The sequence below is a fragment of the Pararge aegeria genome, chromosome 2, assembly GCF_905163445.1.
Source record: "Pararge aegeria chromosome 2, ilParAegt1.1, whole genome shotgun sequence".
In the NCBI taxonomy this organism is placed as follows: Eukaryota; Metazoa; Arthropoda; class Insecta; order Lepidoptera; family Nymphalidae; genus Pararge; species Pararge aegeria.
Window position 1 is genome coordinate 10,918,507 of NC_053181.1, and position 23,577 is coordinate 10,942,083.

Genomic DNA, 23,577 nt, shown 5'->3' on the forward strand with positions numbered 1-23,577 from the left:
AATCATCCTTAAACGTCTACCAACTACACTTTTAAGTTTTAACGTTTGTTTTTTCCCACCATCACCGGTTAATTCACCTTTCTCTTTCACCACTGACATTGACACTCCTCCCTACAAAGACCTACAGTTTTCGTTCAGAAATCAGGAATACTCAACAAACAACTGATGTATTGATATACCTAATTTCTTTGATCTAACTGATTACCGTTGTTTGTTTAAATATTTCATTTTGTACTAAATGTTAGTTAATATTATATTCACAAGTACTACCAAAGGGATAGTGACTTATTGGAGTTAATGGAAAAATTCCCGAGTCGCAGTATGACACAATTGGGCGAAACTTTAGGAACTTAACTAACCAACTTTACTCCTTTATGTAATTGCAACCATTGAAATTTTACAAGTATTTCGTTGCTTCGTCATAAAGCCACAGCATACACAGTAAGCATACCCATCACGCTGCTCGTAATGTGGAGACCGCGACACCCTCCCTATTGACAAGGTCAATCGGGAAGATGGGACCACATAATATTTGCAACATGAAAGAAATAAAAAATGTAAAAACTTTTTAGGCAACTTTATTGGAGTTTTCACTTCTTGGCTTTAGGTTCCTTGGCTGTTGGCGCTTTAGTGACATCGTCAGGGTTTTCTGCAGCATCCTTCAGTCTCTTAGCTCTGATGCCAACGAGTTTAGCGATTGACCGTGCCTGTAACAGATTGTTTTTTAAATTTGACATCATCAAATATGGTTAAGTGATTAACTATTGCTTTTGCTAAGCCAATTTTAATGTGTTTCCAGTGATTTATTAAGATAAGTTTGTTTGGGAATACGAAGGGGATGAAAATGACACCATTTCAGCCTGTGTGACTGACTAGGAGGCCAATCCAAATACAGCGAGGAGTGAGATGTAATAAATCTGTCCTATCATGTGTCTAATCTTTCTGACCTTAACAAAGTTCCAATATTAAGTATACTATAGACTATAGACCAGTAATGTTAAGCAAAGTGACCAGTTATACATTTCAGTATAGCCTTTCTTAGTATATAAATATGGTATTTTTAATTTTTTCAGATTCAGCTTGTTTAGGAGGCTGAAAGTTTGTACCCTCAAAGAATATCACATCCTACAATAATGCAAAACTGTGTCAACTAAAAAAAAGGTGGTTAAAAGTGTACAAAGAATGGGTAAGTCATTGTAATAATAGTCAACTCAACAAGGCACAGGGAGCTGAAATTACCTGCAAAAGACCAATGTACACAGCAGTGGTCATATTTTCATTAATATTTGAATGATTTAAATTGGGTAATTACTTAACACATGTTTTTGTCAAAAATCTTCACAATGAGAGACCTTAAAATAAGTAAAACAGGTTTATAAAATTTATTTACCCCTCTGAGATATTGATAGGCTTTGAAGTCTTTTTCTTCATCAGTTATTACTCGGGCAACTGATTTTGGAGCTGGCTGTTGTACAGGCATTAGTGGAACGCGGAGCTGTGTAGCAAGTTTACGCTCTTCCTCAGTAGCTTCGCCCTTCAGTACCTGTAAAAAAAAAAAGTTTTATTAGTTTGAATATGTGAAGCCGCCATTTGTAAATATTGAAAATAAGAATTGCTGTTTCTGGTTCCATTAAAAAATAATTGCATATTACAGGATTTATCTCCATCAGCCTTTTACTAATATGAGAAATATCTGGGTTTAGTCCAGTCACCTTACTGCTCCAATATAGGTTAGGAGGCAAAGGAAATCTAACTAAGATTCTGTAACCATTATAATCAGGTTATCAATTATGTTATTTCATTTATTTCCAAATGAGGCCTTAGATAAGGCCAATATCTCATATATCCCACATTAACACTCTCCATAAATGAAATGAATAAAGCAAGTACAACCATTATAAGCAAGCCCTTTAGAAACTAACTACAACAAATGACTGCAGAATATGCATTACTTAACATAGGCAAAATCTTAAGACATTGACATTATTGTTATTGCTAAGAAAATAACAGTAATAAATATGCTATGATAAAGCAATTTGACAGATTTTTTTGCTCTGAACTAAAGATTAAATTCTATTAAATTGGAATTAACAAAAAACACGTGCAAAATTATTGAGTAGAGTTTTACAGACAAAAAATGTTTCTATGTTAGGATAAGATTTACTATTTAAATTACTTAAGGAGAATAAATGTGTTATACTTATTTCTTACCTTCTTGCCCTTAGGGAAGAGAATTAGTCTGGCACGATATTCTTTTAATCTCTGGACATTTGTCTGCAGTGATTCTACAGACTTGTTACGCCTCCGTGGATCCACAGCAATACCAATCGTTCTAGCAAAAGCCGGGTTCAAACCTGATGCCTACAATGATGTCATAAAATATTTAGTATTAAGAATAACATAATATTTTTTTCATTCATTTATTTCAAGTATGCTCATTTGTAGTGACTCTACCACCGGTTCGGAAGGCAGATTTTACACAGAAGAAGCCAGCAAGAAACACAGCAGTTGCTCTATTCAAACACCATTCTACAATTTAACTATCATAGTTCTATCTAGTGTGCAAAGCAGCTCGCTTCCAAGGAAACTTGTCAGAAATTCATCAAAAGTACAGTAACCTTGATGTATAAGTCTATTATCAGTTTGTAAACTTAAGTAAATCGTATATATCCTTCGGTATCATGCTATAAAAGTTATATCCTATTATAACATAATACCGAAGGTTATATACTGCCCCACAAAGTTTTTCTGCACTTATCTAAGACAATATGCTCATATTACAAATTTATATCAGTTGAATGAGAAGATCGAAATCGAAGGATTAGCGTGATCGAACAGCTCTTTACTGTTTTTCAACTAAGCTCCATTGAAACATAATTGAATAGAATATAACAAGATATATTTTGACATACTTGGTTCAAATAAAATTTCGTAAAAGCATCACAATCTTATCCATACCAAAATAATATCTCACCCTAATTTCCCGAAGGGTAAACCCGCGTCCAGCGCGAACTTTTGTGTGATAACGGACAGTTGGACAACGAACAACCGGCCGAAGAGGTCCAGCAACTGGACGAGGTGCAATCGCTTTAGCCTTCTTGATTCTATTTTGCCTCCTGCGATGCTTCCTTGCTGGTTGGTTAAACCAAGTTTTGACAAATCTCTGCCAATCCTTATGGAAATGGCCATTAGGAATCATGTTATTTCCTTTCCCCATGATTGAAATAACCCCACTTCACCTAAAATAATAATATGACATAAAATATTAGTTCGAACACAAAGCACAATCCGAGATGTAACGTAACAATAAATTAACTTCCTGAAATTAATAGTAATATTCGTAATTATTTTGGATTAATAAATAAAACTAACCACAGGGTTAAACGTAAAAGTCAAAAGGAAACTCCAGTTTTAGGGTTGCGCACATATGACCGATCACCGATGTTTTAAAAATATCGATATTTGCATATCGATATTTTCAATAGGCAACCAGACACAAATTAAAAAAAAAAACTAAAATATATATAAATACAGTATTCGTAACATAAAAACATTTTTCAGTTAATATTTAAGTAAAATGATATTTATGTATAATAATAAATAAAACTAAAAATAATCGTATTTTTAGACTGGTATACTCACCTGTCGTCGTACGTCACCTGTGTGTAAGCGAACATTACCGACAGCGTTACTTCCATTATTACTTTATTTTTACCTAGATTACTTTTTTTTAGAGAAAAGAATTGAAAGGTAATAAAAGTATTTAAAACAAAATGATCCACACAAAAGTGAATCGGAACGTGAATCACTGAAAATAAGTCTGATTCCCTATTCATTAAAAGCGCTTTTTCGGCGTTTTATTGCATTTAATTTTGATAATAAGATGATCATTTGATAAATTAATGGTCTGCAAATTGTATAAAATATTCTTTTCAATTGAAAAACATTGTGAAAGGACAGCTTTATTGTTAGACCTGTCAATTAAGAAAAGTTTTTGAATCGCTAGCTTCCGAGAAATATATTTTTATTTCGATTTTTTCCTAAAAAATCCTTAAATTCCTTAGATTTGATACCTAATAACTCGTTGTATTAATAAGCAATGATTTGAGATTAATTGTAAGCCTGCATATAACGATAACACCAGCTTCATCGTGTCATCCTTAGCAGCATAATCTTGCAGTTTTTCATAATTAAGTACATAGATTATTATTCATACCATAACTTAGGAGGATTATAGAAAAGAGTTAAATAAAATTTATCACATTGCACATGCAAATGGTTCAAATTCAGGTTGCTTTCATAACAATTAAAAAGAAACAGCATAGGCTGATTGTTAAGGATTTGGGCCGTACTGTAAACTGTTTCAGAGCGTGTAGCTAGGATACTTAGATCACATGGCGTCCATGTGATTTGACATTTAGAACGACTAACCAACTGAGAATTAGTTTTAACTGTAAAAACAGAGTGGACAATAAGCAGTTTTAGGGGGTATATAAACTCAAAAGTTCTTTTTTCATTTTTCGGATGCTGACACTTGCCGATAACCACCAGAGGGGTTGCTACTGCGTCACCGGGGGAGTGGGGCGATACCGAGAGTGCGCCATGAGAAGAGCCCTAGGGCTCGACGACATCGGGGGGAAGGTGGGAGACGTCGACCCGAGGGTGCCTCCTGCGAGGACTCTGACCTCGGCTCGGTTCGACGTTAATCTGACTGTGGTTGGACTTTTGGACTAATCATTATTTAGTCTGAACGCCCCTGTGACCATGGTATGGGTCCGGATGACTTCAGAAATCGATGCCCTCGTCTTCGCCGGCAAAGACGCTGTGTTTGTTGCGTGTGTGTGTGTTGCTGGGACACGTTGTCGGTAGTTATTTTATCATCAAGTTCGTCAAGGAGATGTTTCAGACGTCGCCGTTGAGCTCGACGCGGACAGCTTTTAGACAGCGGATATAACGTAGCCCGTAATCATAAATAATAAATATAACATACAAAGGGTTGAGACTTGATTTGAGGGAACAATTGGAAATAGATAAGATGAGGTGGGGGGAAGAAACGATGAATTTTTCATTTAACAGCTATTCATTGTAAAATAAACATCTGAGGATGCTCCGGTGTCGGAGCGAAACGTCTGTAATTATATTATATACTAGGTGTGGATTTTAAAGATTATATATTAGGTGTGGATTTATTTTAAAGATTGAAGTAGTTATAAATTACACCATACGGATTCTGCTGCTTTTCGCTGAGTATAGCAAATTAAGCTTAATTTTCATAATATATCAAAGTTACGCCTGCTTCTATCCAATATAATTCAACGATCGCTTGAGCAGACCAGGGCTTCCCAACCTGGGCGCCTTAGAAACTACAGACTTTGGTTAAGAAGAAAAATAATTATTTGATCATTTTTGTGCAGCGGTGTTTAGCTTGCGATTCACTCACTCTGAAAAATTTCGAGGAGATTACAAAGCTCAGCCTCATTGTTGGGGTAGTTTTATTTTTCTTAAATCTTTGTTGAACGACTTGTTAAAATTTATTATTTATTGGTGCTACCGCACGCTAGTGTAAGGTTACTTGAATTTTCGTCACAGATAAATGCCATTCTAAGCTAGATTATCAATACGAAAACGAACGATATAATGATATGCAAATCAATAAAATGAATCCTTTTGATAAAAACAGTAATGGATTTGGAGTATTTATATTTGATAAGAAGGTGCTGGCACGTTGGAAAGTTGGAAGGACTGGCGACTAAAGCGACGCGGGGAAAAAAGAAGAAAGGATAGCATGAAAGGAGTGACATCGGGCGTTTGGGATGATTTGGCGAGATTTTAAAAAGGAAAAAGGAAAAAGGGAAACGAATATATTAGTAAAAGAGTAATTATTTTAAGACTCTAAATTGGAAGTATATTGTCTGCGTAATTGACAAATTATATGATAGTGTATTCTGAAATTGGTTTTTATTTGGACTGGATTATTTTTACATTTCAGAAGTGGCATAGCCTACGTAAGTAATAACTCATTTTATATAAAATTAAGTGCGTTTTTAAATTTGATACAATTGATATTATAGATCTAATAAATAATATGAGTTTACCGCCAAATGAGATGATGATAAACGTTGCTATGGGTTTATGTAATATAGTCATTATTATTAATTCTCGATTTTAAAGTCGATTCGATTAAATAGAAAGTATTTCTATTAAATGGAGTCGTATGACTTAGTGATCCTAGTTTCTGAAAATATAACTGTCATTCAGATTGGTCTACGTTCCTAGATATTAATAACGGCCGATCGGCCCAGTGGGCAGTCATCAGTCTTTCTGAGACCAAAGCTGTGGGTTCGATTCCCACACATGGAATGTTTTGTAGTGTATGGGTGTTTATCTGTACATAATGAGTATTTATGTATATTATTCATAATCGGAGAATCTAAATTTGATTATCGTATTGAGTTATGAAAGGCTGGACATCTACGAGCCACAGTACAATTGTTTTGAAAGGCCGATAAAATGGATAAACAGTGAAACCCACTTACCTCTGTATGTGTTTTAATATTAATGCTGGTATACAAATATAGAGATATATCAACTAACATATTCTTTTGGTCTGAGAGTTTTAGAATATAGATATGGATGGTGAAAGCGAACAACGAAAATTAGAGACACCGTCGTGCAGGCTGCAGCCGTCGACTAGGCCGAGATTCAACGAATCTCAGCCGATCTCGCACTCGCAGCCGTAGTCGTCTTGGACGAAGTCGGACTAGAGAGCTGGACTTAGACAGGGAACGTGCCCGGAGGCTGGAACGGGAGCTAATGCGGGAAAGGGAAATTCTAAGGCAGCGCGAGAGAAGCTCACAAGGAACGTCAACTGAGAGGGCACGTGCAGGTTCACTTCATGCTGATGCAACGACGAGAACGAGGCGACCACGAGCGTCGTACTACACGTATTATCAGGTCACGTAGTCCTTCTTTTTCGTCCAATAATATTGTTAAAATTCCACAGTCCATAAAGCATGGTCAACAGTCTTGTACACTTGTGGAAGGTGACACACATACATACGAGTGGATGGATAAATTAAAAGCGCGTTTCCTACTGAACTTAACTAGGGTCAATGTTTGGAAGATATGTTGAGGTGAAAAAGTAAATTTAATTAACCCATATAAACTTATTATTATAAAAAGCAAGCATTGTTAAATTAATTTGATATAACGGGCAAAAGCGCCTTTGCGCCATCATTCACGGGATCAGAGATAAAACTCTGAGGTCTAGCGCACCAGTATTGCGATTTTCTCAGCCGAAACAACTTTTACAGTTTTTAATAAGCAATAGGGATCCTATTCTTTATCAACCTTTTAACTCGAAAGGTAGGGATATGTCAGGCGGTACTAATACTTTTAACGATCGAGTTCTAGCTGCACATTCTAAAAGAAATACTTTTTAACAAGGCATTTATTATTTTTACTGTAAGGAACAAGGTCATCCATATTTAAATTGTACAAAACCGCCAATGAAATGCAATCGGTGTTATAAAATAGGCCATAAAACTGAAAGCTGATTTGGCAAACCTTCTATAAGTATTCGTATTGATACTCTTAAAACAATCTTCAATTAGGTTAAAGTGCAGTTTCCTGCAAAGCGATTAACTATCTCGGGAGGTAAGCGGTACAGGTGCTAAGTCAGGTCAAACACAAAGATTCAGATCAAATCAGATATTCCACGTCCGGAGAATATACACGGTGTGCGACAGTTCTTGGATTTAGTAAGTTATTTACGAAAGTTTATCAAGAGGTTTGCGTTGATTGCACATCCGCTTAATAAACTCCTTAAAAAGAACATCGCCTGGGAATGGTCAGATGCACAGGAACTTCATAGATAGGCCAGTCTTAGCTATCTACGATCCGAATGCAGAATTGGAGCTCGATTTATACATGCTAGTATGATAGGAGTAGGGAACATCTTATTGCAACGGAGTCGGGGAAGTGTCGATTTGCAAACGTCCCCAAAGGTAAAAATCACGCGTACGAGGTCGAAACTAGCCGTGGTATGCACATCCATTCAAACTCATTAAAGAATTTCAGGATATATTTATTTAATGAACCTAAATTAATTTCAGGATATATTTATTTATTGGGAAACACGTTTAAGATGGTAACTGGTTGTACTGCGTTATGTTCAACATTCTCAAAAGAGACTTGATTTGATTTTGATTGTAGCATTGAATATAGGGCAGATGTTTAAATGGCGCATGCCAATGCATTGTCCCGTAATCCTATAATGACTGAAAGCAATCAACTCCATGAAAAATACCAGCTGTACTGACCATACGTGAGAAAGACTGGTTATTAACCCTCCAGTTAGGTAATGCAGAGTTAGGTAGAACTCGCGATATTCTTTCTAATAACATTAATTAAAACGAACTTCAGTATATAAAGGACAGTTTAATACGGGACAATAAACTACAGGTACATAGATGAAGAAAGGAAAGAGGCTCGTTGGGTGGTGCCAAAGGGAAATTGTGCAGGATAAATTATGACGACATGGGACATTTAGGGTTTGAAAAAAACTTAGAACAGAATTAAGCAAAATGTAGAAGTATGTTGAAGCATGCATTGATTGTGCTTATGCGAAACGAAACTTCAACACATGAGAGGGACTATTACAGCTCATCCCGAAGGCAGATACACCCTTACACACCCTGTACATTGATCACGTCGGTGGACCTTTGGTCGACCACATTGATCAACCTTTCGGAAAATCCAAGCATAAGCATACGCACATTTTGGTGGTCGTAGACTCTTTCACAAAATTCGTGTTTATCAAATCGGTACGGAACACAAAGGCTCAGAACGTGATAAAGGTGCTGGAGGAAGGTTTTTATACATTTCGCAACTCTGATAGGTTAATTAGTGACCGGGGCAGCTGTTATACATCTCATTTATTCTTAAGGTTTTGTCTAAATAAGAGTAATAAACAGGTTTAGAATGTAGTGGGGAGTCAACGGTCAAATGGCCAAGTGGAGCGGTATAACCGCACCATTCTGAACTCACTAACAGCACAAAACATGAGAGATGACGAGAAAGAATAGGATAAGAAACTGGGTGCGATTCAATAGGAATTGGATAACACGATACAAAAGATTACAGGGCAAACTCCTGCTAAAATTAATAATGAATTAAACCCCGCCATGAATGAAATTGAAACATTACCCAGTGTACCCCTGATCTAATTACAATACGAGATGAAGTCAAGTTGTTTTTATCCATCCTTTAGAGAAAGAAAAACAAAAACAAAAAATATTTTATTTATTTATTTATACTCTTTATTTGTACACCACTCAGAAAAACGAGACAAAAAAAGAACAAACACATGAAGAATGAAGCAGGATACAAAAGGCGGCCTTATCGCTAAGTAGCGATCTCTGCCAGGCAACCTTAGGATTAGGAAAACTAAAAAGAAAACAAATAGGTGGGGTACACTATTTAGTACATACATACGAATATACATAAACCAGACTACACAAATAAAAAAAATACTATTGATAAATATAAAAAATAAATATACTAATACATATCTTAATATACCATAAATACTTAAATATGAGTTTAAGTAGATAAATCTATAATAATAGTAGTCTTTACTGAGCGAGATAATGAGCCTTAACAGCATTTTTAAATATGCCCAATGACTTCGACTGTCTTATGTTCAATGGGAGTGCATTCCACAATTCAGTAGCTTTGACAGTGAACAAATGCTTATAAAACTTCGTTTTGTGGAACGGCATGCTCAAAGTCAGCGCACGACTCGATCTAAGTTCAGACTCCACTCCAAGAAATTTAAACTTCTCCTTAAGATAAGAAGGAGTCTTAGGATTAAATAACACACGGTACAGAAGTGAAAGTACATGAAGATCCCGGCGACGGCGAATAGGGAGCCACTTAAGCTTCTGACGAAATTCAGATACGTGGTCATATTTGCGTAAACCACATATGAACCGAATAGCTAGATTAAGACGCTCAAGTTTGTTCAGATAGTCCTCGGTCAAATTAAGATAGCTTGCGTCCGCATAGTCGAGAATAGAGAGAAAAAGAGAATGTGCTAACATAACTTTAATCGGGATTGGAAGAATGGATCGCAGACGACACAGCGACCTAAAAGTGCCAAAAGTCCTTCTACTCAAATCCCTGACTTGCACAGACCACGATAACTCTTTATCAAGATGCAAACTAAGGTCCTTTACAGAGGCACAAAACCGAATTGTGACACCATTAAAATCAACACTAGGTAGATTTCCCCAATCAACCCTTGAACGCATACCAGGGCTTCCAATAATAATAGCCTGAGATTTAGCTGGATTAACCTTAAGTCCATACTGCCTGCTCCACTCAAAAATTTCCTTAAGATCTGTGTTAATATATTACGGTAGATGTAATTTTTCTTTCAATAATGAGGGTAAATGTATAAAACTAATGCTTTCTTACGAAGAGCCGATAAGAATTGTGGTAGTACTTGGTAACGATAGTTATAAACTTGCTCCGATTTCCGGATTTGAGGGAACGATAATTTTGGTAATGTTGCAACTGATAGTTTCTGAAATGCTTAAGCATTTAATAACTCTCCAAATTACAGCATGCATACATAGGATTTTACTTAAAAAAATAAAAGTAATCTAAGGTAGTCACATATAATAAGATTAAATATGAATAACTGGATGTAACTATTAAATCTACAGTATGATTTTTTCTCTTGCAGGTCAGGAGCGAGAATTGATTGGTTCGCATACTGGCCATAAAGTTTCATATGGGAAGATAAGAAGACAAGTCCTTGAGAATTGATTGGTTCAAGGCAAAATTAGTGCTACAACTAAGAATTGATTGGTTTAGTTGTAGTAAATAAAAGTCCTTGAGAATTGATTGGTTCAAGGCAAAACTAGTGCTGCAACTAAGAATTGATTGGTTTAGTTGCAGTAATTCTTTAAAGTCCTTGAGAATTGATTGGTTCAAGGCAAACTAGTGCTGCAACTGAGAATTGATTGGTTTAGTTGCAGTAAAGAAGAATTTAAGAATTGGTTGATTAAAATTGTACGGCCTAATGTAAGGTTATCACCTGGTGCGTGTATGGGGGCATACACGGCGTCAGGATGGACGAATGTAAGGTTACTTGAATTTTCGTCACAGATAAATGCCATTCTAAGCTAGATTATCAATACGAAAACGAACGATATAATGATATGCAAATCAATAAAATGAATCCTTTTGATAAAAACAGTAATGGATTTGGAGTATTTATATTTGATAAGAAGGTGCTGGCACGTTGGAAAGTTGGAAGGACTGGCGACTAAAGCGACGCGGGGAAAAAAGAAGAAAGGATAGCATGAAAGGAGCGACATCGGGCGTTTGGGATGATTTGGCGAGATTTTAAAAAGGAAAAAGGAAAAAGGGAAACGAATATATTAGTAAAAGAGTAATTATTTTAAGACTCTAAATTGGAAGTATATTGTCTGCGTAATTGACAAATTATATGATAGTGTATTCTGAAATTGGTTTTTATTTGGACTGGAATATTTTTACACTAGCTTAATAAGGTTAGGAACTCTTGGCATAGACCCCAATGCAATCCTAATGGCTTGATTAAGTTGTCAACTTCCGCCGTATAAAGCTGCGTATAAAGTCACCAGCGTAAAGGTGGTTGATAGAGTAAAAGACAAAGGGACCGCCTTGAGGTAAAACACCATCCAACTCGCAACAGTCAACCTGACCGAGGCCTGTTGTTGTTTGTGCATTGTTTGGGCGTTGTCGGGTATTTTTTTACGGAATAGGCCGTCATGGGCAAACAATATATTATACTTAACCACATTGAATGCATATTGCATTCCTAGATCAATAGGATAGAGAAGCTTTTTATCCATTGATTTAATATGTTACCATCGTAACCTCTTTGATGTTATATAGTACATCTTACAGATGAGTATACAACTCATCGTGCGAGATCTTTTAATTATATTATTCTGTGGAAGGTTGAGTATCTACCTTTTATATTTGTAGTCTATGGTAGTTCATCTGTGGTATCTGCCTTGCTTGTCAATTATTTGATTCGGCTCGAATCGTAACCTCTTTGATGTTATATAGTACATCTTACAGATGAGTATACAACTCATCGTGCGAGATCTTTTAATTATATTATTCTGTGGAAGGTTGAGTATCTACCTTTTATATTTGTAGTCTATGGTAGTTCATCTGTGGTATCTGCCTTGCTTGTCAATTATTTGATTCGGCTCGAATCGTAACCTCTTTGATGTTATATAGTACATCTTACAGATGAGTATACAACTCATCGTGCGAGATCTTTTAATTATATTATTCTGTGGAAGGTTGAGTATCTACCTTTTATATTTGTAGTCTATGGTAGTTCATCTGTGGTATCTGCCTTGCTTGTCAATTATTTGATTCGGCTCGAAATAGGAATAATTTTATAAAATGGAAGAAAATAAGACTACTCAATCCGGCGAATATCAAAAGTCAAACGAAGATAAAAACCAAAAAAAGAAAAATAAGAACAAAAAAAAGCGTAGTGGTGGTGATGGAGATAATCAAGTTTCGGTGACTTCCGATGCATTAGCGCTACCTAATTCAGGGGACATCCATCAAAATATTTCTTTAAAAGATCTTAAAATGGCAATGGAAGTATTAAACCTACAGCAGAAACCAGCAAAAACTACTGAAGAAGCTTTACACAAGTCGTATCAGTTTTGGTCGACTCAACCGGTTCCAAAAATGTACGAGAAAATAATTACCAACGAACCTATTGAACCACCAAAGACTCCTGAAGAAATACGTTCAGAACCATATACTTTACCTGACGGGTTTCAATGGGATACATTAAATTTAAATGAACCGCTCGTACTAAAAGAACTTTATACATTGTTGAATGAAAACTATGTTGAAGATGATGATTGCATGTTCCGCTTTGATTATCAAACGGATTTTCTGAAGTGGGCTCTCCAGCCTCCAGGTTGGAGGATGGATTGGCATTGTGGCGTGCGTGTAGTTAAATCTGGTAGATTAGTAGGTTTTATATCTGCTATTCCAGCCAATTTAAGAATTTATGACCATATTCAGACTGTAGTAGAAATTAACTTTTTATGTGTTCATAAAAAACTTCGAGCTAAGCGTGTTGCCCCTGTGCTGATAAGGGAAATAACAAGAAGAGTTAATTTGACAGGAATTTTCCAAGGTGTTTATACAGCAGGAATTGTGTTGCCTAAGCCAATTGCTACTTGTCGTTACTGGCACAGGTCTTTGAATCCTAAAAAGTTAATTGATATCAAATTCAGCCACTTATCTAGAAATATGACAATGCAAAGAACTCTTAAGCTTTTTAAACTCCCTGATATACCAAAGACACCAGGATTTCGAAAAATGGAACCAAAGGACTCTGATAAAGTTGTTCAACTTTTAAATAACTATTTACTAAAATTTGATTTGGTGCCAATATTTTCAGAAGAAGATTTTAAACATTGGTTTGTTACCCAATTGGGAATTATTGATAGTTATGTGGTGGAAGCTTCTGATGGCTCTATTACTGATTTTGTAAGTTACTATACACTTCCGTCCACTATTGTTTATCATCCTGTACACAAAGTTCTAAAAGCAGCATATTCCTTTTATAATGTATCTACGAAAACACCATGGGTTGACTTGATGCTTGATGCATTGATTACTGCCAGAAATTCTGGGTTTGATGTTTTCAATGCTCTTGATCTTATGGATAACAAAGAATTTCTAGAACCTCTTAAATTTGGTATTGGTGATGGTAATTTGCAATATTATTTGTATAATTGGAGATGTCCTAGCATAACTCCTCACAAAATTGGGTTAGTTCTGCAGTGATAAATTGGTGATAAATATATTTTATGAGTTCACTCCTCACTTTCTTTGGTATTTTCACAAAATGTAGTAAGCTTTTCATAATTTGGAAACATAGTTCTAGCATTAAAAGGTCTAATAAATTATATATTATCCTAGAAACTTGTTACATGTATGTTATTTTATGTTCCACCTTTTCAGCCATAGTATAAGTATCAAGGTGTGGAAAGTATGTCCTTAGTAATATAATCTATAATCTCCTGGACATTTATCCCTAGCTGATTCCTTGTATTACAAGCCTGCAACTTTGTCTGCATAAAACTTCTGGTTTCCTAAGAGATTACAAAGTTTACCTGCGGTGCATTTACCTACAGAAAATTAGCTACAGCGAAATCCCTAATTTCGTTAAGATCAGTTCAAAAGTTTTACATTATTCAGCCACAAATAGAAACCTTAGCGCCTGTAATCCACGCCGCTTTTTCTAAGCTGTCCTGTTGGAAAAACCTTCATATGATAGTTTGTCTCTTGTTTTATTTTAGTTGTTTCGGCGTGATATGCGGCCAAGACCTAGGCGGACAAAAAAAATACAGTTTTGCATTTAAAGCTTTAGTAACTATAGTACTTCGTTCAGTGACTAACGGGGGTGAAACAAGGCAGGCAAGGCAGAGTTAAATTAATAGACGTGGTATACCACGTCTATTAACTGAACGTGGAATAGGCAACCGTGTTTTTTACGCTGACATTTTAAAGGTCGGGTTAGTTGAAATGAGGCAAATCACGAAGGAAAATAAAAGTGGCGGCAATGGCGTTCAAATTTAAATTACGTGAAGTACCTACACGTATTTTACAATAATAAATTTGGACTTCGTTTAGCGAAATTTTGAGGCTCCACGTGATAGAGGCATTTGAAGTGTTTTCTTTTTTATTTGTCTAATTAAAACATTAGTTTTCCTTAGTTGGCGTTATAATAGGTTTAAAGCGTCAGGGCGATAAAACCCGAACCGGAAGAGACCATTACCATTTCCCAACATGACTCAATGTCCTCACACAGCGTAACCTACCTCTCGCAAAGACGCAAACGTGTGAAAAAATAATTAGTGATCCAACGTCAGCGTCCTCCTCTATTCGAAGTCAATATCAACAATATGTACAATGTACATCCCTCCCTCTCAGAGGCATAAAAAAATATGCAAATTGCAAGTCCTATTACAAAGGACAAATGTCCATTTATTGTCTATGCTTCCCGTGAAGTATCCAAGTCCAACCCTTCAGCATGTACCACTATAAGATATATACCGGAAAATTTTGGTTAATAACCGAATTATTTTAATGTTCTGCGTAATACCGGTTAAATGATAGAACGAACGGAAATGCTATACGTTACCGTTTTAATGAGCGAACGATATCATAACGTTTATTAAACTCATATTAATAATAATTTATTTATTTCATATATAAAAGTGTATACAGCAGAAATCTCCTAATGGACACAGTGATACTCTATTTTATTTATTTGTTCACAAAGGAGTGCTTAAACACTCGCACTAAGGTGTTACGAGTGTCGAAATATTGTATAAACCGGTTAATATGTCGAATATTAACCGGTTTATACAAGGGCTTAGACAAATGCCTAGCTTAGTTCGTGATGCGTCCGTCCGACATCTTTTTAAATACATATATATCGATTCTTATAAATCAAAATGTTTAAATAGAAAAACTCAATTTTAGGAATAAAAATTATTTAGATACCCATAATATGACGACACTTTTGGCTAATTTCAGAGAAAAAGCAAGACATTTAAGAAAAATGTCGTTCATGCACGACATTTTTCTTATAACTTATCTTATCGATTAAACGAGCAAATCTTGTATATATATAATTGGAATCTCGGAATCGGTTCCGACGATTTCCATGAAATTTATTATACAGGGGGTTTCGGGGGCGATAAATAGATCGAGCTAGGATTCTTTTTTAGAAATTGTCATTTTATTCGTGATTTGGTGCAGACGAAGTTGCACGGGTCAGCTTATAACCATTTCAATGTTCTGCCGCTTCAGATTTTACGTACTTATAGCAGCGCGTGCAGCAAATAAAAAAAAAATCTGAAATTAAAGTTCGTATAACCGGTTTATATCAATCGATTGAGTGAAATTAAATAAGAACCGGTTTCTCTGTTTAACCGTTTAGAAAAACGAAACTGTCCAGTTATTAAAACAAAATGTTGCTTTGAGGTACTTAACGATCCTACCTAAATAGCATTAAATCTATTAATTGCTGTCGGATATTTGAATGATAGGTATGTAGGTACCTACCTCGTACCATTCGCTTACCAATCTTCCGATTGGCGCAGTTCGCAGCGACCCTGCTTTCTGAGTCCAAGGCCGTGGGTTCGATTCCCACAACTGGAAAATGTTTGTGTGATGAGCATGAGTGATTTTCAGTGTCTGGGTGTTTGTATGTATATTCTAAGTAGTTATGTATATTATTCATATAAATATTCATCAGTCATCTTAGTACCCATAACACAAGCTACGCTTACTTTGGGGCTAGATGGCGATGTGTGTATTGTCATTGTATATTTATTTATATTATTATTTATTATTCTATACATATAATAAAATTATTTTTTATAATTATTTTATATGATTATCTGTCTGTTGGTACATTAAAGATTTGTGAAAATAGATAACTGGGAGACGTTAGAAATATGCAATCGAACGTATAAATGCAAAGAAACCTTACCGTTGATAAAACACGGCGACCCGCGACTTTTAATAACTTTGCCCTGGGTACGCCCCACCACGTTGGATGTGAAAAATTACTTAGATAGGTATTTTTTATTTTCACTGATTGTCCAAAATACTAACTTCAATGGATAGTAGGTATACTTTACATGAAAAAACTCAGGATTTGCCATATTAAGTATATCTGGATTCATGCCTCTGCTGCATTCTATCACGCACTTAACTCTGAAACGTTGAAGCTGCGCGCTGGCGATCTAACTCAGTGCTCCCAAAAGGGAAGCCGAAGCTATACCCGTTAGGCTATCACCATCGCTAACATAAAATACTAACTGGGAAGCTTTATTCTCTTGGCCTTAGAATTTTCAAAAACCGAACTATGTTTCCTACAATAAATCACGCAAAATAGCAGGGTATTATACTAAAAACTGCTCATTTCCTTCAGTTAGAGCAAGCTCTATCTTACTGAAGTTAAAATTTCATTTTACACTTCGGGCCACATACCCTAAGTTACTCTGTTCCACAACATATTCCAACAATGTGTCAGTTAAATCGCATACTCTTACTTTTCGTCGTCAGAGCAAAATGTTTTTTCCCGCGGTTAGAACAATGCTATTTGGCACTCAGCGACAGATTTGATCAAGATTGATTAATCAACTACCTAAATGTTAAAAAAAGGTATCAAATAAAACAACCATAGTTATTGTGAATATTCCAGAATATAATATGTAACAATAGTACAAATTACAATCAATTGAGACTGGAGACCAAGTTTTCAATACAAGGTATATCCAATACAAAACTGATAAGAAAATAAAATAAGACAGACAGACAAACAATAAAAGCCAGGAACACATTGGCAACTTGCCACCCCACACCACATGGCGCCACGCAAACAATACCTGATCGCATTTAAATTCAGAGGTTGATAATATGTTTCTGGGCATAAAAAATACTTAGCTTGATTTAACTCGACCCTTGACGTAGCGTCGCATAAGGTGACGTATTGCATATGTGTTCATGCCCTAATAATTGCAAGAACAAAAGCCAACTCCATTGGGAGAAAGAAAGAAAAGTTAAAGACTAAACTTAAATCAACTTCTTGGTCAATATAGAAAGTCAAAATTGCTCATTAGCATAACTGTTTCATACATAGAAATGTTGAGTTTCTTTATTTTTGTTTGCAGATTTGCATGTCCAATGTTATAAAAAAAAGTAATAATATTTTGGAGCCATGCAATCCACATTTTCTTCATTTTTCAATTTTTATTTATATATTTTTTTATGACCGGGACTTATCAATACATATAAAGATGTTAAAAGCATTTTAAAATAAAAAAGAATACAGCAGAAAGAAACCATCACGTCAAAACCAAGCTTAATCTTTCTTTGTGGCTTGCTGTTTAGCTTGGTGAGCCTGCAAAACAGCAACAGCCTCATCCACCTTCGCCTTGAGGGACTCCCCATGCTCTAACATATGCAACAGTTCAGAATTATCAATTTCCAGAAGCATACCAGTTATTTTTCCTGCCAAATCAGGATGCATACGTTGAATAAGAGGGAATAGACGTTCACCCAACATTTGCTTTTGTTCTTGAAGAGGTGCTGCAGCCAGCATTGATGCAGTCAATGGCTCTTGACCTTGGATGTGTACGGCTGGTTGTGGAGCTGGAGGATTACGCATGTTAGCAGTATATTTGTATCCAGCTGGACGACTACTAGTTACCAATGGTGCTCGGATAGATGGACCCGTAGCAACACCTTGTTGCCCAGTTATAGGTCTTGCTCCCAGTGAGGTACGTAGTGCTGCTTGTGTAGGACCACGAGGTTGTGGGCGGAAGGGTGCTTGCATATTAGGATAAGCTGAAGCAGCAGACTGACTACTTGGTCTCACAGAGGGCTGAGCAGTCCAGCGTGGTCTGATCTGTGTCATTTGCGCAGGACCATAGAATCTTTGTGCAGGAGGAATAGTTGGTACAAAATACCCACCAGCACTACCTGGTTGGAAAATTTGTCCCATTTGTTGCATTCTCATACTTGCCATACGCTGCATATATTGTGATGTTAAGTGAGCTTTGCGGTCTTCTTTGCGTTGAGCTAAAGCAACATATAAGGGCTTGGTACCAACTATACGTCCATTCATCTCAGTTACTGCCTTTGTTGCTTCTTCCGGTGAAGAGAAGCAAACAAATCCAAATCCTTTACTACGACCATCTTCCAACATAACCTGTAAATAAAATGAACTTGTTAATAAAGAAAATATGAACAATTTCACATCTTTAGTTTAATAAAATCTAGTTCACAGACATCTCAAGCTGCAACTTGTTAGATGTACAGAACACATAGAGAACTGATATCCCTGACAAGATTTTAGGTAATTTATGAATACAAAATACTTAGGATACACCTTAATATTCTAACTGAATGAAATATCAATGACTTCAAAGCATAAGTTATAAAATTATAGACCATACAGAGATATTTTTCAGGCAAGAAAAGAAAATTGTAGACCACCATGTTGGACCGACAATTTATAGGGAGTAGTTGGAAACAAATTCCATAAAAATCCCTACAAAACACGAAATCCACATGCCTATTGAAGATGTACATTTAAGTGACTGATAATTGTTAATATAATCAGTTAAGGGGCACTATTTTTCTTAATGAACTGTATTCATATAAGATATTTTCTTAATAGAAATTAATGACTCTTTATATTACAAACATAATTACTGTTCTACATGCCATCATTATGAAAAATTATGTACATTAATATTAACTACATTATAAATACCTTGGCAGAAGTAATTGTGCCAAATGGTGCAAATTCTTTACGGAGTCTTTCATCATCAATTGTGTCATCTAGATTTTTAACATACAGATTTACTCCTTGATAGCGAGTTAGACGCTCTGATTTCAGTTGTTCAAATTTACGTTTCAATTCTTTTTGTCTCTCAGCTTTCTTTTGAGCACGTCCCACATACAACGGCTTGCCTTCAACAAGTTCTTTGCCATTAAGTTCCATACATGCTCTTTCTGCTGCATCTGGATCTTCAAATGCTACAAATCCAAAGCCCCTGGATGCTCCGTCATCCTTATACATTACTTTATGGCTAGTAATTCTGCCATATTTTTCAAACATATCCTTAAGCATTTCATCAGAAAAATCTTCACCAAAGTTTTTCACATAAACATTAGTGAACAATTTTGCTTTCTCTCCAAGTTCCTTTTCACGTTCTTTACGAGGAATGAATCTACCTACGTAAACTTTCTTGCCATTCAAAAGCATACCATTAACTTTTTCAATAGATTTATTAGCAGCTTCCTCCGTTTCAAAGTGGACAAAACCATAGCCTTTAGAACCCCCATTTTCATCTTGAGCTACTTTACAGCTTAAAATGTTCCCAAACGCTGAGAAGGTATCATACATGGCCTTGTTGTCTATGGATTTATCAAGATTTTTTATAAAAACGTTTCCTACACCAGACTTGCGGAGAGATGGATCACGCTGGGACCACATAATTCTAATAGGTCTGCCTTTAATCATGTCAAAGTTCATAGTATCTAATGCTCTTTCAGCTAAAACAAAATAAACTCCCTGTTAATTCTGTATAAGAATCATTCATGTACAAAAATAAAATATATCATTGATTAAAGCTTCAAAGATCGACAATAATATCCTCGTTTTCTACTTTAAAAAAAAAGAAGAATGTAAATCTTTACGTAACTGACGATAAAAATTAATTATCAATCAAAAAAAATATGTATTTGGTAAGAATAAAGTCACGTAGAAACAGACTTCAAGGCCAATCCCCACTATCTAGATTTAGAAAGCCACACTATAATAACCTTTAATTCTGCCACTGATACATGTAACCTAACGAATGAAGTGAAGAAATACCAATTCTTGAATTACATTTTACATTAGAAACAATCGAAAATTTTAATCTTCCCAGATAACAAAAATTGTGCAACTTAACTATGCTATGAACATGTAAAATTAAATAAAATTAAAAAAATGGAAACTTACCATCACTAGGCTGCTGAAAATTTACGTAAGCGTAGCCAAGAGACCTACGAGTTATCATATCCCGACATACGCGAATAGAAAGAACCGGACCAGCGGTAGAAAATTTTTCAAACAACATGGCCTCAGTAATATCCGAGTGTAAGTCTCCTACGTACAGCGAAGCCATCGGATAATTAGGTGGCCCAGGATTCATTTTAGTGGATTTATTGTGACCGTTTTAGAAAAAGCATTAATTTATTGTTAACAGTTTTGTAAAAAACGACTTCACTTTCTCTTCACGATTACTTATCGCATTCCTTAGACCACGTTGCACGCTTACGTACACTTAACTTAAAATCGAGTGATTCCCGTTATTTTTTATTATTTTACTATTTTTTTGGATTTTTGTTAATTTTATAATTTTTTTTTATATTTTACAAGAATATTTCACGAAATTCTGAGGATTGTGTGACCTATTTCGGAGGGACCACACAACCTCACGTGAACACACCTTGCTCACCAAAGAAAAGGTGACGTTTGTGATTTGTGACTTGTGCACTCAGCTTGTAGCCTTGTGCAAGACAAAAACAAAATGGCGTACTTAGTATGGCTAGCAGTAAAAAGTAACCTCAAATAACATGATCGTCATTTGGGGTAACTTTTATCAGCAGTTATAAAATTTATACAGTCCATACACAGTTATTTTACCTCTGACATTAGTCATTAAAACATTTATTTAATTATTATAAATAAATAAATAGATATACTAAAACAAAACACATCGCTTTCTAGTCCCAAAGTAAGCGTAGAATAGAATAGTAGAGAGATGACTGATGAATATTTTTCTTATGAATAATATAAACAAAAATACTTAAAATATACAGATAAACATTTTTCAGACATGGGGTTAGTCCGTTTTAATTAAATAACAATAAATATATGAATAATATCAATAAATTACGCCAACCTTACAGCTAGAGTTAAAAGAACTGTGAATTAACTGTAGGCTGCTTTGTCATCACTCATCAGAGATCGTTTGATATTCATAGCTTTGGCAAAAGTTTTTAAAATTAGTAGGTAGGTGTAGATTGCCGGTATAGAAATATAGGAATGGCCGAAATAGAAAGAAAAAAATACTAAATACTGCCTGTTGCATTCTTCCTCCGCTTTTATTCCAGTTGCCATACGTAGCCTTACGTAGCTTATATTTCTCTCCGTCCTTTCAAGTAACTCTATGCCAAAATTCAAGTTAACTGGTTCCTGAAATAAGACACGAAGAAAGGACGAACGAACAAACAAACAAACAAACAAACATACAAAACATAGTAAGGATCACAACATTGGTAACATATTATGTTAAATAATAAAGTTTTAAATGTAATTTCACAATAGTTATGGAGGCCTAACATTCTTTTGAGTTGTTTAATAAAAAGCACAGTACCGAAAGCCAATAAAGAAAGCCAAATAAATATATTGCCAGCCGCTTTGGCGGATCAGCTCTGTTTTAACTTTTTTACCATGCACTGTTGTCGGCATGTCGCGTACGTGGTGCATAAACAGGCAGGGCCATATTTTTTTGACGTGACAACGTCTTATAAATTGGTTTGCCGGGTGACACTTCAAGAAACTGCGTTACGCTCCGCTCACGTTATGCGCTCACAATGAGAGCGAGTGAGAGGCACGCGTCCCTTCCACTCGGGCATGGTTAGCCCGCCTAAGAGCGAGAGAGACAGACATAAAAAGTGAAAGGCACGCGTCCCTTTGTAGTAAACGCTGTTTCATTGTACGCAAATGTATTGCAAGTTATTGTATGTATATTTGTATATAAATACGTATGTATGTGTAAAGGTAAAAATAAAATTTTGTTAATATGAAATTCAGTGCGAGATTCTTTGTATAAATTAATGTTTTAAATATAATTCTTTGTATAAATAAATGTTTTAAATTGTTACTATTATTTCATCCTTCTTCCTACTATACGAATGAATATTCACATTAAAATTATTTTACCACTCAAAGACGTTGTCACGTAAAACTTTCGCCCGTATACCGACTTTACAGGCAACCAATTTTTTTTTTAACTCGGCATACTTCAATTCATCTACGATTGCTACATTCATACCATACCCTGTGCATCCACCAGCGCCATTGTGGAGGATTTTTGAACTGTTATTTAGCGCAACAACTGGACACTTTTTCAACTTTTCTCCCATATAAGATGACTCTCCTTACCTCTACCCTCCATAGTTCTCGCTCGGACATTAGGTGTTGCCACAAGAACCTTATATTGAGTTTAATAGTAGATTGTGCTACAAGGACATAAGACAATGCATTTTATCCGGGATGGTTGATATATAAGTCTAGGATAAAATGGGTTTTCATGACCAAGTTACACATTGCTTTTGTTCGATTTCCGGGTTAGACCATAAGTTAATATTTAAATCAACGATACGATATTTATTTTATTTTACAAAATATAAACATATTTTATAAGTTCTTCGCACCCTTAAGCCGTGTCGACTGCACTTACAATATTTTCACTTTTCCTTGTAACATATTATTACTCATACAAGTTGTATTTCCAAAAGCTAAACTTTTAAAGTTTACAATAAACACAAAATATTTCAATCTGGAATAACTGGATAATGTTTGTTTGATGAACATGAATGTTTTTCAATGTCCGGGTGCTTATATAAATTATTAGTATATATGTATATTATTCATAAAAATAATTCATTAATCATCTTAGTAAGTACCCATAACACTTACACAAGTTACGCTTACCTTGGGTCTATGGAGGGTAGAGGTAAGGAGAGTCATCATATATGGGAGAAAAGTTGAAAAAGTGTCCAGTGTATGCGCTAAATAACAGTTCAAAAATCCTCCACAATGGCGTTGGTGGATGCACAGGGTATGGTATGAATGTAGCAATCGTAGATGAATTGAAGTATGCCGAGTTAAAA

At 35.5% G+C, this 23,577-nt stretch overlaps 3 protein-coding genes across 3 annotated transcripts; 1 reads left to right on the forward strand and 2 right to left on the reverse strand.

Moving 5' to 3' along the window:
- Positions 1-562: 562 nt before the first annotated feature.
- On the reverse strand, positions 563-3,465 carry LOC120633446 (60S ribosomal protein L13). Its single transcript, XM_039903657.1, has 5 exons — positions 3,373-3,465; positions 2,975-3,239; positions 2,212-2,361; positions 1,391-1,543; positions 563-707 (listed from the first exon to the last, which is right to left on the reverse strand). The coding sequence occupies exons 2-5, from the start codon at positions 3,215-3,217 to the stop codon at positions 591-593; spliced, it is 663 nt and encodes a 220-aa protein (XP_039759591.1). The 5' UTR covers positions 3,218-3,239; positions 3,373-3,465; the 3' UTR covers positions 563-590.
- An 8,941-nt stretch (positions 3,466-12,406) lies between these two features.
- LOC120633810 (glycylpeptide N-tetradecanoyltransferase 1) lies at positions 12,407-14,025 on the forward strand. Its single transcript, XM_039904171.1, has one exon. It carries the CDS (start codon positions 12,475-12,477, stop codon positions 13,885-13,887), a length of 1,413 nt encoding a protein of 470 aa, XP_039760105.1. The 5' UTR covers positions 12,407-12,474; the 3' UTR covers positions 13,888-14,025.
- A 3,279-nt stretch (positions 14,026-17,304) lies between these two features.
- Positions 17,305-21,155, reverse strand: LOC120629404 (polyadenylate-binding protein 1A). Its single transcript, XM_039898344.1, has 3 exons — positions 20,636-21,155; positions 19,400-20,184; positions 17,305-18,832 (listed from the first exon to the last, which is right to left on the reverse strand). The coding sequence occupies exons 1-3, from the start codon at positions 20,826-20,828 to the stop codon at positions 17,984-17,986; spliced, it is 1,827 nt and encodes a 608-aa protein (XP_039754278.1). The 5' UTR covers positions 20,829-21,155; the 3' UTR covers positions 17,305-17,983.
- Positions 21,156-23,577: the final 2,422 nt, after the last annotated feature.